This window comes from Opisthocomus hoazin, chromosome 9, assembly GCF_030867145.1.
Source record: "Opisthocomus hoazin isolate bOpiHoa1 chromosome 9, bOpiHoa1.hap1, whole genome shotgun sequence".
In the NCBI taxonomy this organism is placed as follows: domain Eukaryota; kingdom Metazoa; phylum Chordata; class Aves; order Opisthocomiformes; family Opisthocomidae; genus Opisthocomus; species Opisthocomus hoazin.
In genome coordinates, this window is record NC_134422.1 from 37296045 (window position 1) to 37309656 (window position 13612).

Below are 13612 nucleotides of genomic sequence, written 5' to 3' on the forward strand. Positions count from 1 at the left end.
CACAGACATCCTTTGCAGAATGCACTCAGGCTTCACAACTCATGCCTTCAAGATAAATCTGATGTTGCTACATCAAAGTTGAGCAGACCAGATACGAACACTGGGAAGATAAAGTCTAGGCTGTGGATCCCCTGGCAAAGCCTGTGCTGGTGGGGTTCAAAGGAGGATTAACAATGCCCCACTGAACCCCACACATATGCATGGGCTTCTGATCACACTCAGAAGAACTGGTGCCACCAGTCATACCTTTGAGTCTCTCCAGAGATGCTGCCTGACAGGTAGACCAGGAAAGGCCTTCACAATCAGAAGGACACGTTGTACCATCACTTAGGAAAGTTAAATGACCACCAAAGAGAAGCAGCTTAGCAGTACTTTGTAAACAGACTTAGCTGCAGAAATTGTCAGTACAAACGTGTTATCTAGCAAATATTCCCAATTATGGTCTTGATGTACAGACTCTCCCCTTGGGTGGACAGCGGCGTGGCTGGGAAGTCAGCAAGCCTCTAACCTATGGAGCCCAAAGAGGACAGCTGTGCTATATGTAAGGTTCATGAGCTGCAACAGCAGCTTTCCAGGGTATCGTTGAATGTGGTCTTGTCTGGTTTTTAAGCATTATAAAATTAAGCTTGAATCATGCTTGAAATTCAAGACAAATCTCTAAATTGTCACAGTCAGCACACCTTTCTTTTGTTTGAAAGAAGATATTAAGTAATTGTGATCTAGTTCGGTTTTAAAGAGACCATAGGGAGACAGGAGGATCTCAAAAAAGCCCACAAGTAGTCTTCTCTATACAATTCAGCTTCCAACAGGTGCAAAGCTGAATATTAGTTCCATCCTTTTGAAAGGCTAAAAATTTGCTTCAGCATATCAGTCTTATCAAGCACCATTTAGCCAAACCATGATAGCTGTTCCCAGGGGGAACACCAAGAGCCACTGAGTGGTTCAAAGCAAACAAGGGCACTGCAGGTAAATCATCTGATTTTTCCAGTAACTGATGAAACAGCGTTCTGATTTTGGTTATAGAAATAAAATGTTTAAAATATCTGCCAATATACTATTTTTAGTTTTCTTAAAGGAAGAATGAATTGTGTGCTCTGACTCTCATTAGTTAGCACATCAAAGATGCAAATGGAGATTCACTTGCCTGCTTTCTTCTTGCAAGGAAGCCACTGGAGCCATGGTCCCTGCCCCAGCCAGGCTCTAGCTCTCAAACACCAACGGACAAGGGAAAGGAAAGCAAGTATCACAATTCAAGAAATTAGGAAAAAGAGAAAGACAAGGGATGGGAATAGAATAGGTGGCAGCAACACACCGCACAAAGGGCCACAGGGTCTCCATTTGGCCAGGCCATTGCTAGGGCTAAAAACCAAAACGGATGCTGCAGTTCTATTCTGAAGCACAGCTGCACAGCGGGTTAAACTCTGCTCATCCTGCCTCCGTAACTGTGCAACGCTACCGGTTAATTAGTTAGATCAATTATTTGAGATCTAACCCCACTGAGCATCTTTGAAGTTCCTAAGTGCAAATTCATGAAAATTAGAAAACAGCCATACAAAGCTACCCTAAAATCCATGCAGTGTTGTATTTCATAGGTGTTACCTATGAATACGATCATTCTCATTTATTTGTAATAAAATATTTTTGCCATCACAGTTTGGCCAAGAAATGTATTCCACACTTTACCCAGGCTTTTGACCACTCCACTTGATACCTCAAACCTTGCAGGCGTCAGTGCACTTGAAAGGCTTAACAGCCTAAAGGGAAAAGAACACAGAGTGCAGGGAAATTCATGGTACATTGCAACCTATGGGGGAAAAGGGACTCATCAAGCCTTTACTGAAGGACGGGAGAATTAACATGTTCACAATTTTTCCTTCTCCAGTCAGGCATCTGGTACTCCATGTTCAGTCACTCCTGGCTATTTTCTGACTGTAAAGTCAGTTTCCACAGGCATAAGGGATAAAAGAACAAATATACTAAAAGCTACATTAAAAGAAGAAATGTCATCACAATTGTTTATCCACTCTTCTCCCCAATCCAACAATATGAAAACTTCTTAAAAAAAAAAAAACTTCAAAAACTTTTAACCAAGAGCTCTCAAAAATAAGGCAATTATTTTTGCTTTTGCAGTGAGCAGTACCTGTCAAAGCACAGGTAGCCAGACAGCCGAATTCCTAGACTTAAAGGATGAAAAACACAATGTATGGCTGACATCCATCTAAGAATAAGTGGATTTTCTGCCCCTGCTCTTGAATCACTTTCAGAATCAGTGGGATGACTGAAACGTTCCTTCAACATCAGCTCTGTCCTAATTGATCCGACCACATCAAAGGCACACAAACAAGCCTCATCAGTGTGAGAGCCTGGCTCGAAGACGGCAAGCTGAATAATTTAAAGGAAACGCTGAGAATATACTCCTTGTTACAGTCCAGTAACAAATTTAATTTGGGGAAGTATACATGAGACAAGATACAGGTCAAACTGAGGTTGACCAAAAGTGAATAATAAAAATGTAGTAACCGTACAGAAAAAGATTTCTCTCCTTTCTAAGCAAGATGCAAGGTGCCAAGGACTATCTCAAACTTTATCATCTGACTTTAAAAGTACAACCTTTTTTATATCCTTTTCCTACCCTGTACGTCATCCAAAATAATTCAGAGTTCTCCGCCTCTCATCGTAAGTACCTGCTTCTCATCTTTGCACTGCAGGATACATCACAGGCTGAAAAACTTACTTTAGAAACAGGCTGTTAAAGAAATCCAAAGTGCAAGAACTGCATTTAAAGAAAAAGTAGAAATGAGAGGAATGTACTTAGCAGGGACACTGACCTAGAAGGAACTTCAACTTGAACCCCAAGTTGAAGCACAAAACAATTCTTCTCTTTTGAGGGTACAATAAAAACCTTGTACAGAAAGTCTCAACTATTTGATGCTCCAGAAAGTGAAAACTTCACAGGTTTCATGGTAGCAGCCTCAAAACTTTCAACGTCCTCAAAATGATACTGTTGTTCTTAGAGGGAATCCAGGACAGGCTTGGCTTACAGGTAGATAAGAACAAGAATGCAGGTGGAGTAGATATTCTGCCATAGGTTGAAGAAAAAAAAGTAAAAGGAGACATGCCCACTTCCCATCCGTAACAGTTTTCGGGTCTTCTAACCAAAGCGTCTTACTGTCAGATCTTGTTGCTGAGTTTACTTCTCAACCAACTTCAAAGTCCTCCCCAAACCTGAGGGACCAGACTGCTCAGGGCAACAGCTTCAAGGCACCACAGTAGCTCCTGCTACTGAGTTCCTACTACACATCCTCAACCCTACTGCTGTACAGGACAGGCAGCAGCATACCTTCAAAGGAGTTCCTGTTACCTCTGCTGGGCCTGCCAAACAGTTGAACTTTTCCCCAAAACTTCAGCTTCCCATGAAGCACAGAATCATGGAATGGTAGGGGTCGGAAGGGACCTCTGTGGGTCATCTGGTCCAACCCCCCTGCCACAGCAGGGTCACCTAGAACAGGCTGCACAGGACCTTGTCCAGGCAGGTCTTGAAAATCTCCAGAGAAGGAGAATCCACAATCCCTCTAGGCAACCTGTTCCAGTGCTCCGTCACCCTCAGAGGGAAAAAGTTCTTCCTCATGTTCAGCCAGAACTTCCTGTGGTTCAGTTTGTGCCCATTGCCCCTTGTCCTGTCGCTGGGCACCACTGAAAAGACTCTGGCCCCGTCCTCCTGACACACACCCTTGAGATATTTATAAGCATTTATAAAAGTCCCCTCGCAGCCTTCTCTTCTCCGGGCTGAACAAGCCCAGCTCCCTCAGCCTTTCCTCATAGGACAGATGCTCCAGTCCCCTCACCATCTTAGTAGCCCTGCGCTGGACTGACTCCAGTAGTTCCTCATCTTTCTTGAAGTGAGGAGCCCAGAACTGGACAGAGTACTCCAGATGGGTCCTCGCTGGGGCTGAGTAGAGGTGGAGGAGAACCTCCCTCGACCTGCTGGCCACACTCCTCTTGATGCACCCCAGGATCCCACTGGCCTTCTTGGCAGCCAGGGCACACTGCTGGCTCATGGTCAGCTTCTCATTCACCAGCGCTGCCAGGTCTCTCTCCGCAGAGCTGCTCTCCAGCAGGTCAGCCCCAGCCTATACTGGTGCATGGGGTTGTTCCTCCCCAGGTGCCGGACACTGCACTTGCCCTTGTTGAACTTCATCAGGTTCCTCTGCGCCCAGCTCTCCAGCCTGTCCAGGTCTCGCTGAATGGCAGCACAGCCTTCCGGTGCATCCCCATTCCTCCCAGTTCTGTGTCATCAGCAAACTTGCTGAGGGTACGCTCTATCAAGCAGACGCATGGCAGTGTGGGAAGAGGACAGGTCTGGAGAAATCTTTGTATTTCCACGTAGAGAAAAGACAGCATCAGAGATAATGAGGTGCCACCTACACTCACTGTTAGTAGTGTTTTACCGGTAAACAGGAGCCTGAATGTCCAGTCTAGAATAATCCAGCCATAATGAACTGGAGCACCAGATAGGTATGGGGAAGCAGGGATACACCATGTCCAGATGTCCCTCCAGATGACAGCCAACAAATATCAGTTGTGACCCAGCCCTGCTAAAGGAGGACTCGAATTTACTCCTCTAGTCCTTATGTTTATTGAAAGCATGCTCTTGCCCCCAGATAACTTACAGAAACAGACTCATTACTGTCAGAAAGTAGGTCAGTGTCATTTAAAGCGAGTTTGAAATGCATCTGCACAGAAACTTCTTAATCTTTAAAAAGAGAACACATAAAATATTTATTGCGTGGTGCAAAATGTTGAAGAGGCTAACAGGGAAAGCTCTTTATGCATACTGCATGAAATGGCTTTCCACGCCTCATTGAGCCACGGAGTATGAAAGGAGAGTGGCTTCTTGCACTCAGCAGATAAAACGCCACACAAAAGTACTTATCAATCTAGCAAATCGCAGCACGCGACTTGCTAACTCGTTTTCCCAGCGTTGTGTGATCACGAAGCTTTCTGCTTTCTCTGGTATCTCCTCTCAGTCTTAATGATCCTGCTGCAGAATTTTCCATATCAGATAGGCAGCTCATTCTTAAACTTCAATATTCCTAATTATCAAACATTCAGCATTTCAAAATGTAAATAAAATTTGCATCTCCGCAAGAGTAGCTCTGAAGAAAGAGTATAGCATTTGCATTCAGACTGGCTAATTCCTGTAAGATAACATTTCATAAACAACATGCTTCATTGAACATGGAGATTTTCAGCTTTTACAAAGGAAAGTGAACTTTAAACAAATACAAATCAGTTGAGTGATTAACTTTAAGTGTTTTGTTTTTTTAAACTGATCTTTATGTATAACTAGTATGAGCAGAACAATCTTTACTGATTAAAGAACCAAATGATAGTGAAACTTAAGCCACTGAAAATAAAGGGGGAGGTAGAAGGCGACCAAGAAATCATTTAACGTCACTAAGAGGAAAAAACCCAACAAAACACAAAAAAAACCCCACACAGTCACAACTCAGTCAGCACCACAGGTTATATAAGGTAAGTTTAAATTGTGAGCAACATAACAGGTTAAGAAGTGAAACTAAACACGTCTTCCCCTGCCCCCCCAAGCTTTGCCATAATCCTAAATGTTATCTTAATAAGCCTAATTTTCTTAATTATACTTTGCAGCAACTTGATCTTTTACAGCACAGTTTCAGCATTTTTTTCAGCTTTGTTACAGCGCTGGACTCCTCTGCCAAAAGCCAAAGGGCACGCAATGCCTCTGAGCTTTGTCTGAAACGGGTCTATGTAGCCTCCTCCTCCCATCACCCCAGGGGAAAGCTTGTCCTCCTGCCAACCCCACTCGCCAGTTTCAGATCCTTTCCCTCCATCACTCCATCCTGCCCAGCAGTTCCACCCAAAGCGATTCCCATTCCTGCCTGGGAATCCACAAAACCTACCAGCATCTGCAAGGGAGCTGGTCGTTCCTCCAGAGCCATGGGCACCATGCAATGATCCTTCTTTTCTGTGAGGGTGGTGAGGCCCTGGCACAGGTTGCCCAGAGAAGCTGTGGCTGCCCCCTCCCTGGCAGGAGGGGGCCAGGTTGGATGGGGCTTTGAGCACCTTGGTATAGTGGAAGGTGTCCCTGCCCATGGCAGAGGGGTTGGAATAAGATGATCTACAAGGTCCCTTCTAACCAAACCATTCTATGATTGGCACACAGTGCTTGTGGCAAGAGGGTACACCAGCAGCCCACCTGCTTCTCCTGCTCCTCATGCACACAGTGCACCCACACGCGCTTTTGTGGCAAGTTCTGCTTGCCAGCAAGAGCTGCTGGTCTTAACCCAAAGCTCAAGTAGGAGACTGGAGAGAGCCTTTGGCCCAGAATACAAAGGTCAAGGTCTTTACCCCATGTCTAGGGCTCAAGACAGATTGATTTATCCACTGTAAGTTCTTGAGAATTAACTTCTCCCAACTGGGCATTCTTACTTTTCCAAAACTTACTTTTTGTTCTCTGAGAAAATTCACTCCAAAACATAACAAGAAAAGTGGCAGTGATGGCAGAATAATGAAGGGGGAAGTCATACTTTTCCTGGATATCTTAGTCTTCTCCATATTTTTTCGCGTGGTTCAGTACAAAGCCTTCAGTACCCAACATTTCCCACAAGAGAGCTTTGCAGAGTGGAAGAAAAAAAAGAAAAAAAACAAACCACTTTCATTCATCTAGGCTGCAACAATTTTATGGCACTGTTCCTAAAACATCCCATTAGTGATAGGTTTGGAGAAGATTAGAGAAGAAAGCTTGTATCCACTGAAGCAAGGTTTAATAGGCTCTTCAGTTAAGCCAGAGCCTTCCCTTAAACAATGCACATCATTATTACTAATTACCTGTGGCCATATAATCAAAATAGCTATCATAACTGACATGAGAAGTCCAGATGTCATCTTTGGCAAGGCTGAGAAAATATTTCTACCAATTATTATCAAACTGACTCTAAAAGAGAAACAAGCAGTAAGAACACCACAGTGTAAGGCAGGGGTAAAAGGCCACCATGATACACTGCAGAATTTTAACCCAATACTTGGAAAGACAACCAAAGTAAGAATCCAAAGCCTAGGAAGGACACGGGCAGAATTTCTCAACAGCACTTCATGAAAAGTAGAACTTTGTGGAAGTTGATACCATCTGAAAATATTTTCACACAAAGCCTACCTGCAGAACACCACTCTGTAAAAAACAGCACCACAAGATCATTTCCTCCACTTACTCAGTTTTACAAAAGTTGTTCACTCTTTAAATGATCTCCAGTGAACCAGCTGATGATGGACCTTGAGTTTCTATCACATGTCCTTCATTTCAAGGGTTACTGTCAATAGGAAGTTTAAGCTGTAGCTCTAAATAATATAATGACAATAGTTTCTTATGTCTGAAAGGGCTACCAGAGTAGACACAACTTTCCCCTACTAGTAGTCTTATTTTCTACCGAACACACATACAGTAGCCATGACTAATTCTTACTGAGCCATCCTATACCTCATTCTAAGGTCTTACGTGAAAAGGCACAGCAGCACAGGAGAAACCACGTACGTCCAAAGCCATCCAGCTGAGCTGCCACTTCCCTGGGTTTTGATTAGACCGGCCTCCTCAGCAAGAGCCACTCTAGACACAGTTGTCAACAAGATAGGCTCAAAGCAATTTTTACCACTCCAGAAACCAGTCTTACACGACGAGCTGCTTGTTTTCTTTCATCAGCCCTTTTTACATGACTCTCTGCTACACCATCAGCACAGAACTTGAGCAGGAGTAGCAGTACCAACAAAAGAAGGCAAGACCAAAAAAAAAAAAGGGGGGGGGGGGGTTTAGCAGATAAATTGAAGGAAAACAAGACAAATCAGCAGTGGGTTTCTACTACCCTGCACCAACAGAACAATCCAACTAAGAATGACACCACCCTTTCCCAAATATCTAGAGAGCTGCTCCTGAAGAAGTAAAGTAATATTAAGTTAGCTCTGTTTGCTGGTTTTTAACATAGGTATATATTCAACCTGTCCCACTACTGTGGGGAAAAAGAGCAGGCAGCCGCTAGCTCCTCAGTGCCTCTCCTATTTGCGGCAGGAAAGCATCCAAATAACGATCCCCTTATCTGAAGAACAGATCTCTTGAAAAACACCACACTCCAAGAAATGTATCACAGGTGAATACTTACATGCAGAACACTACTCATATGTGTGTGCTTTGTTTCCCAGCTCTCCATAGTACCAGAAATAAGTTTCAAAATCTAAGAGACTTCCACGTTATGGAAGTACAATCCAGAATTTCTTTTTCACAGGACTGATAATTTTAGAGACTTATAAACTCATCTCAGTTCCTATGCGGCGGTCAGATTTTCAGCACTGCTTCCTGTAACCTCCAGCATTCCTAGTTACTGCAGCATTTCTAGCTCCTAGCCTCAGAAACACAAATGGGCTGCTAGAAGTAATTCTGATACAAATATAAAATTCTTCCCCCACAAATGCACAGTTCCTTAAATCTTACGAGCTGTTCATTGGCTTTTAACTTCAGTCTCATTTGACCGTTAACCCAAAACTGATTAAACAGAAGTTACAAAAGTAATCTCTTAAAGGCATAGTTAAATGACTACTTTCACGTGCCTTGTGGTTGTTGGATTGTTTGCTTCCGAACAGTCATTTTTTCCATCATAAACTGAAACAGTCAAAGCAGGCATATCGGAGCTCTTCCAAAGCACAAGCTCACAAAGCTCTGCCTAACCCAGAGTCACCCGAAACTCACTAAATACAAACACATGAGATGACTTTAAGCTAGCAAGCAGGTAACCGAGTATCTACAGATCCTCTTGACAGAAATGCACAATTTTATAGTGATATGTCTTAAATTACAAGACATGTTAGGGATAATCCCCCAGACAACACTGAGATATCGACCCTTGTTCTGGCAAAAGTAATTTCTCCTACTAAAATGTACATTAAAAGTCAAAGAGTTTTCTTAAATATCAATAAAGACACACCAGCAGAATCACGACCAATCCTTAGAGATAGACTACATACCGTGAAAGAATTATCAGCATATATTTAACAAAATAAACATCTGGTTAACATCTCAGGAAATACCTACAACTTTCAGTGATATGTAATGCGACAATAAGAAACCTAAAATGGCAAGATATCCTTGTAAATCCAGTATCAGCAACATGATTTTCCATCTTTGCGCAAAGTCTTAGCAATCCAGGGAGAGGGACTGGATTATCATTTCAACACAATAAAAAGTCTGTTCGTGCAACAAACACACGGTGTTCTGCTGTCATGACTAGATTTAAAGTGGTTTTGCCCTTACCTGGATGGCTTTGGGAGCTCATTGCTAGCAACGTCTAGTCCTTTGGAGCAGGGATTTGAGACTGATCAGTTTCCACGCGAGTAACGGCAGCTCGAAAGAGCTCCACTGCTTCACCAATACATAGGAATTGGAAGTGGGGATTAAATCATGGCCACCTTATAAAATCCAGGGCACAGTGACATGCTGAGTTGTGTAGGAAGTAATCCAATAGGGTGGCAGAATATCTTCTAATGGCTTTCAAAATGGGAACCTGAAATTAAAGAAGAAGATGTCTACATTAGAGAATTAAGATTACAACCATTTAAATTACACATTGTATAGCATATTTATCCCCAGAAGAAAAGATTGAACTAAGATACTATTTTAGGCATTAAGGTTGCAGAGAGAGTATTTTTCAGAGTTACAGATGCAATTTTAATTAATAACCACAAAAAGCAGACTAATATTTAACATCATAAAAAAAAATTAAAAAAAAAAAACTTTTCAACTACACATTCAACTCTTAAAAACCCAAACTTGCATGTTAATTCTGATCCTCCAACAGCACCATATGAAGCCACTTCAGTCCAACAGCTTCCATATTTTAAAAGCCATATGTACAAGTGGTAACTGTACTTCACGCATCTGTTCCCCAAAGAAGTCTAAAGAAAAATTCCTCAGTGCCAAGAAGTGGTCTTGGAGCAGGAAGGAAAAAAAACCCACACAATCAATTCCACTCCCACTCTGTCCAAGCCTCCAACAGATTATTAAGAAGCAACTTCATACTGCCCCAGGGAAAAAAAAAAAATAAATCCACCGCTTCCAATTATTTCTAATCTGTATATTACAGGGAGGAAGGAGAGAAAAAAAAGCCACTGAGTTAGCAACCTCGTGTACTTCTGCCGCCCCCCCTCAAATAAAAATATCAAGGCAGTAGATGCCCTAGCTTACAGAAACCCCCACCTCAGAGCTCCCACAGACGGTGTCTCCAATGCAACCAGCAATACTGATACCAACAGAACCTGCTGCAAAGAGTCCTGAAGCTCAGTTTTGGGGGGGTTTTGTCACTACACCAAGTGGCATCCAGTATTTCTCAACAGCCACGTTTTCTAGGCAGGGCTTCTCAGGGAGATTGCTTTGTTTTAGCACACGGAGACCTGCCACTGATCCACACTACCCGCTAAAGCTACTGACACAGATTACACCCAATTGTGTCCTTTGTGCAAAGTATTTCACGCCCACAGGTTATTTCCCTTCTTTGCACCGAAAAAGTCACCAGCATTCAGGCTCCCCACAGATAACCTCTCCTGGATACCGAGGACGCCGTGTTAACAGACAGCTGGTAGCCAGAGGAGTTCCTTGCTGCCCTGCCGAGGCACTTCTGCCTTCGCAGCTCGGCTGGCAAGAACAGTTTATACCCAGCACACCCTAACCCACTTCAGACATGAAGTCAGCCTGCTGGCAGAAGCCAACTTGTTAACCCATCTAAATTAATCCAGCTGACTCTGCTCAAAGCAGAGCAGGGAGCACTCACCTCAAACTGCTCCACCAGCAGATCTGAGGGTGTGGTGACCTCCAGCAAAGAGGCAGCAACACTCCTTGGGCGGGGGTTGAGTATGATAAAAACTACTACTGCCGCTTGCACAATGAGCATCTGTCCACAATTTATCTGTGCCATTGCATTTCAAGTAGTCCCATCTATTCTTGGAAGAGCTCTTAGCATGCTCAGATATTCATGTTCCTTTCCAATTCGGCAGCAGAACCAGATCTAAGACTTAAATACCACCACCATCGCTTATGATGGGCCCTGCTTTATAACGGTACTTTCCTGAGTTGCAGAATAATGCCCAAGCAGACGCTGTGGAACAAAGAGGCCCTCCTTGCCATACTTCATTAAAAAACTCTTTAATTGGCTGTTTCTCTCTACCCCAAATGCCTCAGCGTTACTACCCTCCGAGTTCCTCTGCCCCTCTTGCATTTTCAGAGGCCTGGAACGCTCTTTCATGTTATGCATCAAATTCTAGAGAAAATTACTTAAGTGTCATTTCCAATCCCTGCAGGTCTCTGCCATCCCAAACGTTCAAGATCTTCCAGTTCCATTAATTTGCACATCCCATTGAACAGAGTCAGCTCGGCTTAGACTAGACATCAGCAAAGTATTAACATCATTTATTTCCAATAAAAACAGCAGGTAATGTTATAGCATAAGCAATCTCAGCTGTAGACGAGCAAGACTTGGCATGGAGTTAACAGATTTCTGTCTACTCATTTTCACGGTGCAAGAATGAAGTACGGAGCACGAGCAGTGAGAAGATGTGTATGCATTTCCCACAGAAACTGGACTGAAGCAGTAGCAGCAAATGCATAAACCAGCACTACTGGTTTACCTATTCCCAATTCTTCCCCCAAAGGTCTATCTAAATTCAGTCACATATATTAAGCTTCTGCTTTAGTAATACTAGTGCCTGGTCAGAGCAGAGATGACAAAATAACCATAATCAGATGGACAAGCTACAGATGTAGTTCACTTAAGAGTTTGTTTTTGTTTTGGTTTTTGGCAGTGTTTGTTTTTTGTTTGGTTTTGTTTTTGTGTTTTTTTTTAATGTTGCCTACATTTATTCTAGAAGACTGAGTAAAGTATAAGCAAAACAGACCTTTCCAGGACAGAGACAGCAGTCATTTCCCAACTTCTCTCACCACTGAACTCTAATTTTCAGTTACCGCTTGTGCTGATCTCAATACAGTCCAATAAAGCATTTCCACAGCAGTCAAGAGTTGCTGTCAGGCCCCTATCTGCAACAATTCTTATGTAAATTTGTCATTTTGCCACTAAGCCACAGAAACACTTCTCAAATCAGGAGAAGCAAAATGCTGTCTACCCCTACGCTTAGGATATTTGGAGGTCTATAGTGTTTGCCAACCAAATTCTCTTGTTTCAAAAAAAATAAAATAACAAACCCCAAAACTGGAGCTTGTCTTACTTCTACTCCATTGCCTTCCAGGACAAGTGTCACCATCTCTGGTCTGCACATCTCGGCCGTTAAGAACAGCGAGTCCACCCCACACATTGTGCAGAGACACGCTCCTCACGAGCTCTTCAGGCATCGGCGAGGACCGGGTCATGGCCGGGATAAGCTGCTTAGGCAGTCTGCCCACTACTAACCAGACACACGCCGTACGTGATGGGGATGAGTACGCGTTTGTTTACAGCAGCGCGATCCTCTCATGAGTAACTTCGTAATCAACTATTTTGGCCAGACAGGTCGCTCACCTCCCTTTTTCGGGGGGAACGGGATCACAGGCACAGCAGGTTTCACCGCACACGGGCTCGGGTCAGACTCACCGGGCTCCAGCGTGCAGAAAAAGAGCTGGATTTCACTTCGCCTGCCTGCTGCCTCTGAGCGAGCCCCGGGACTGCCTGCCGGCTAGGTGAATTTTCTTGGCAGGCAACAAGCAGTGGCATACTGACCGTGCCAGCTTTGGCACTGCTCACGGAGCCCTTCCCTAGGCACAGAGCAAAGCGCAGCCGGAGAGCATCCGCACACACAAGACTGTGGACGGCACTGCACGTTTCAGACCACAGCGCAGAAAGGCCGACTGCAGGCTCAAGCCAGCAGGTGTGCGAAACGCACACTCTTCTTTAATCAGGACCGGTATGATCAAGCTTTCTGCCTCGCAGGAGAACTGTTCAGAGTCTGGTCCCTGCTGGATTTAGAGAAAAAATACCTCTGGAATAGGAGCACAAAGAGCAAATTAATGGCTATTTGTTTCAGTCTACTTCTACCAGGGCATGCCCGAGAGCGCATGTTCCTTAAAACCATTCAGGCTGGTGCATCTGTAGCTGTATCCTCCTCACATCCCTGGTTCGGAAGGCAGCCACAGCACAAGTATGCTGTCACCTCCTTGTCACCAGCTGATAACGAGCCTCCATATCTGCAGTGACCATACAGTAAGAGACAGAGTGAGAGGTTGCAGCCTCAGCAAAAGCCCCTTGTTTCTCAGTTGTTCTGGTGCCTCAACAAGCCACCATCCTTTACTATACACCTTCCCTAAATTAAAGGCACTAGGGGTCATTTCAGCTCTTCTCTTACTCATCTCCTACCAGAGAGTACATCACACAACACGCTCGGTCCTCAGCAGTCCAGCAGACAGTCTTCTCATCATTTACGGCAAGGAAGGCATGCATCTGCTTAGAACACTTTCACAAGACTTCAACTGCTTCTTCCAGAAGCAACCAAGAAAATAGTGGTAAATCCATCAACAGGCTGGGTCATCACACGTGGCAACAAACCACCCATATGT

At 43.9% G+C, this 13612-nt stretch overlaps 1 protein-coding gene across 2 annotated transcripts in view; it reads right to left on the minus strand.

Moving 5' to 3' along the window:
- HDAC4 (histone deacetylase 4) overlaps nt 1–13612 on the minus strand; it is a 264827-nt gene that overhangs the window by 227641 nt on the left and 23574 nt on the right. For both annotated transcript variants that reach the window (XM_075431189.1, XM_075431191.1), the window contains exon 2: nt 9332–9581. In XM_075431189.1, coding sequence (XP_075287304.1) covers nt 9332–9353 — 22 coding nt within the window. In that variant the 5' untranslated portion in view covers nt 9354–9581. The remainder of the gene's footprint in view (nt 1–9331; nt 9582–13612) is intronic.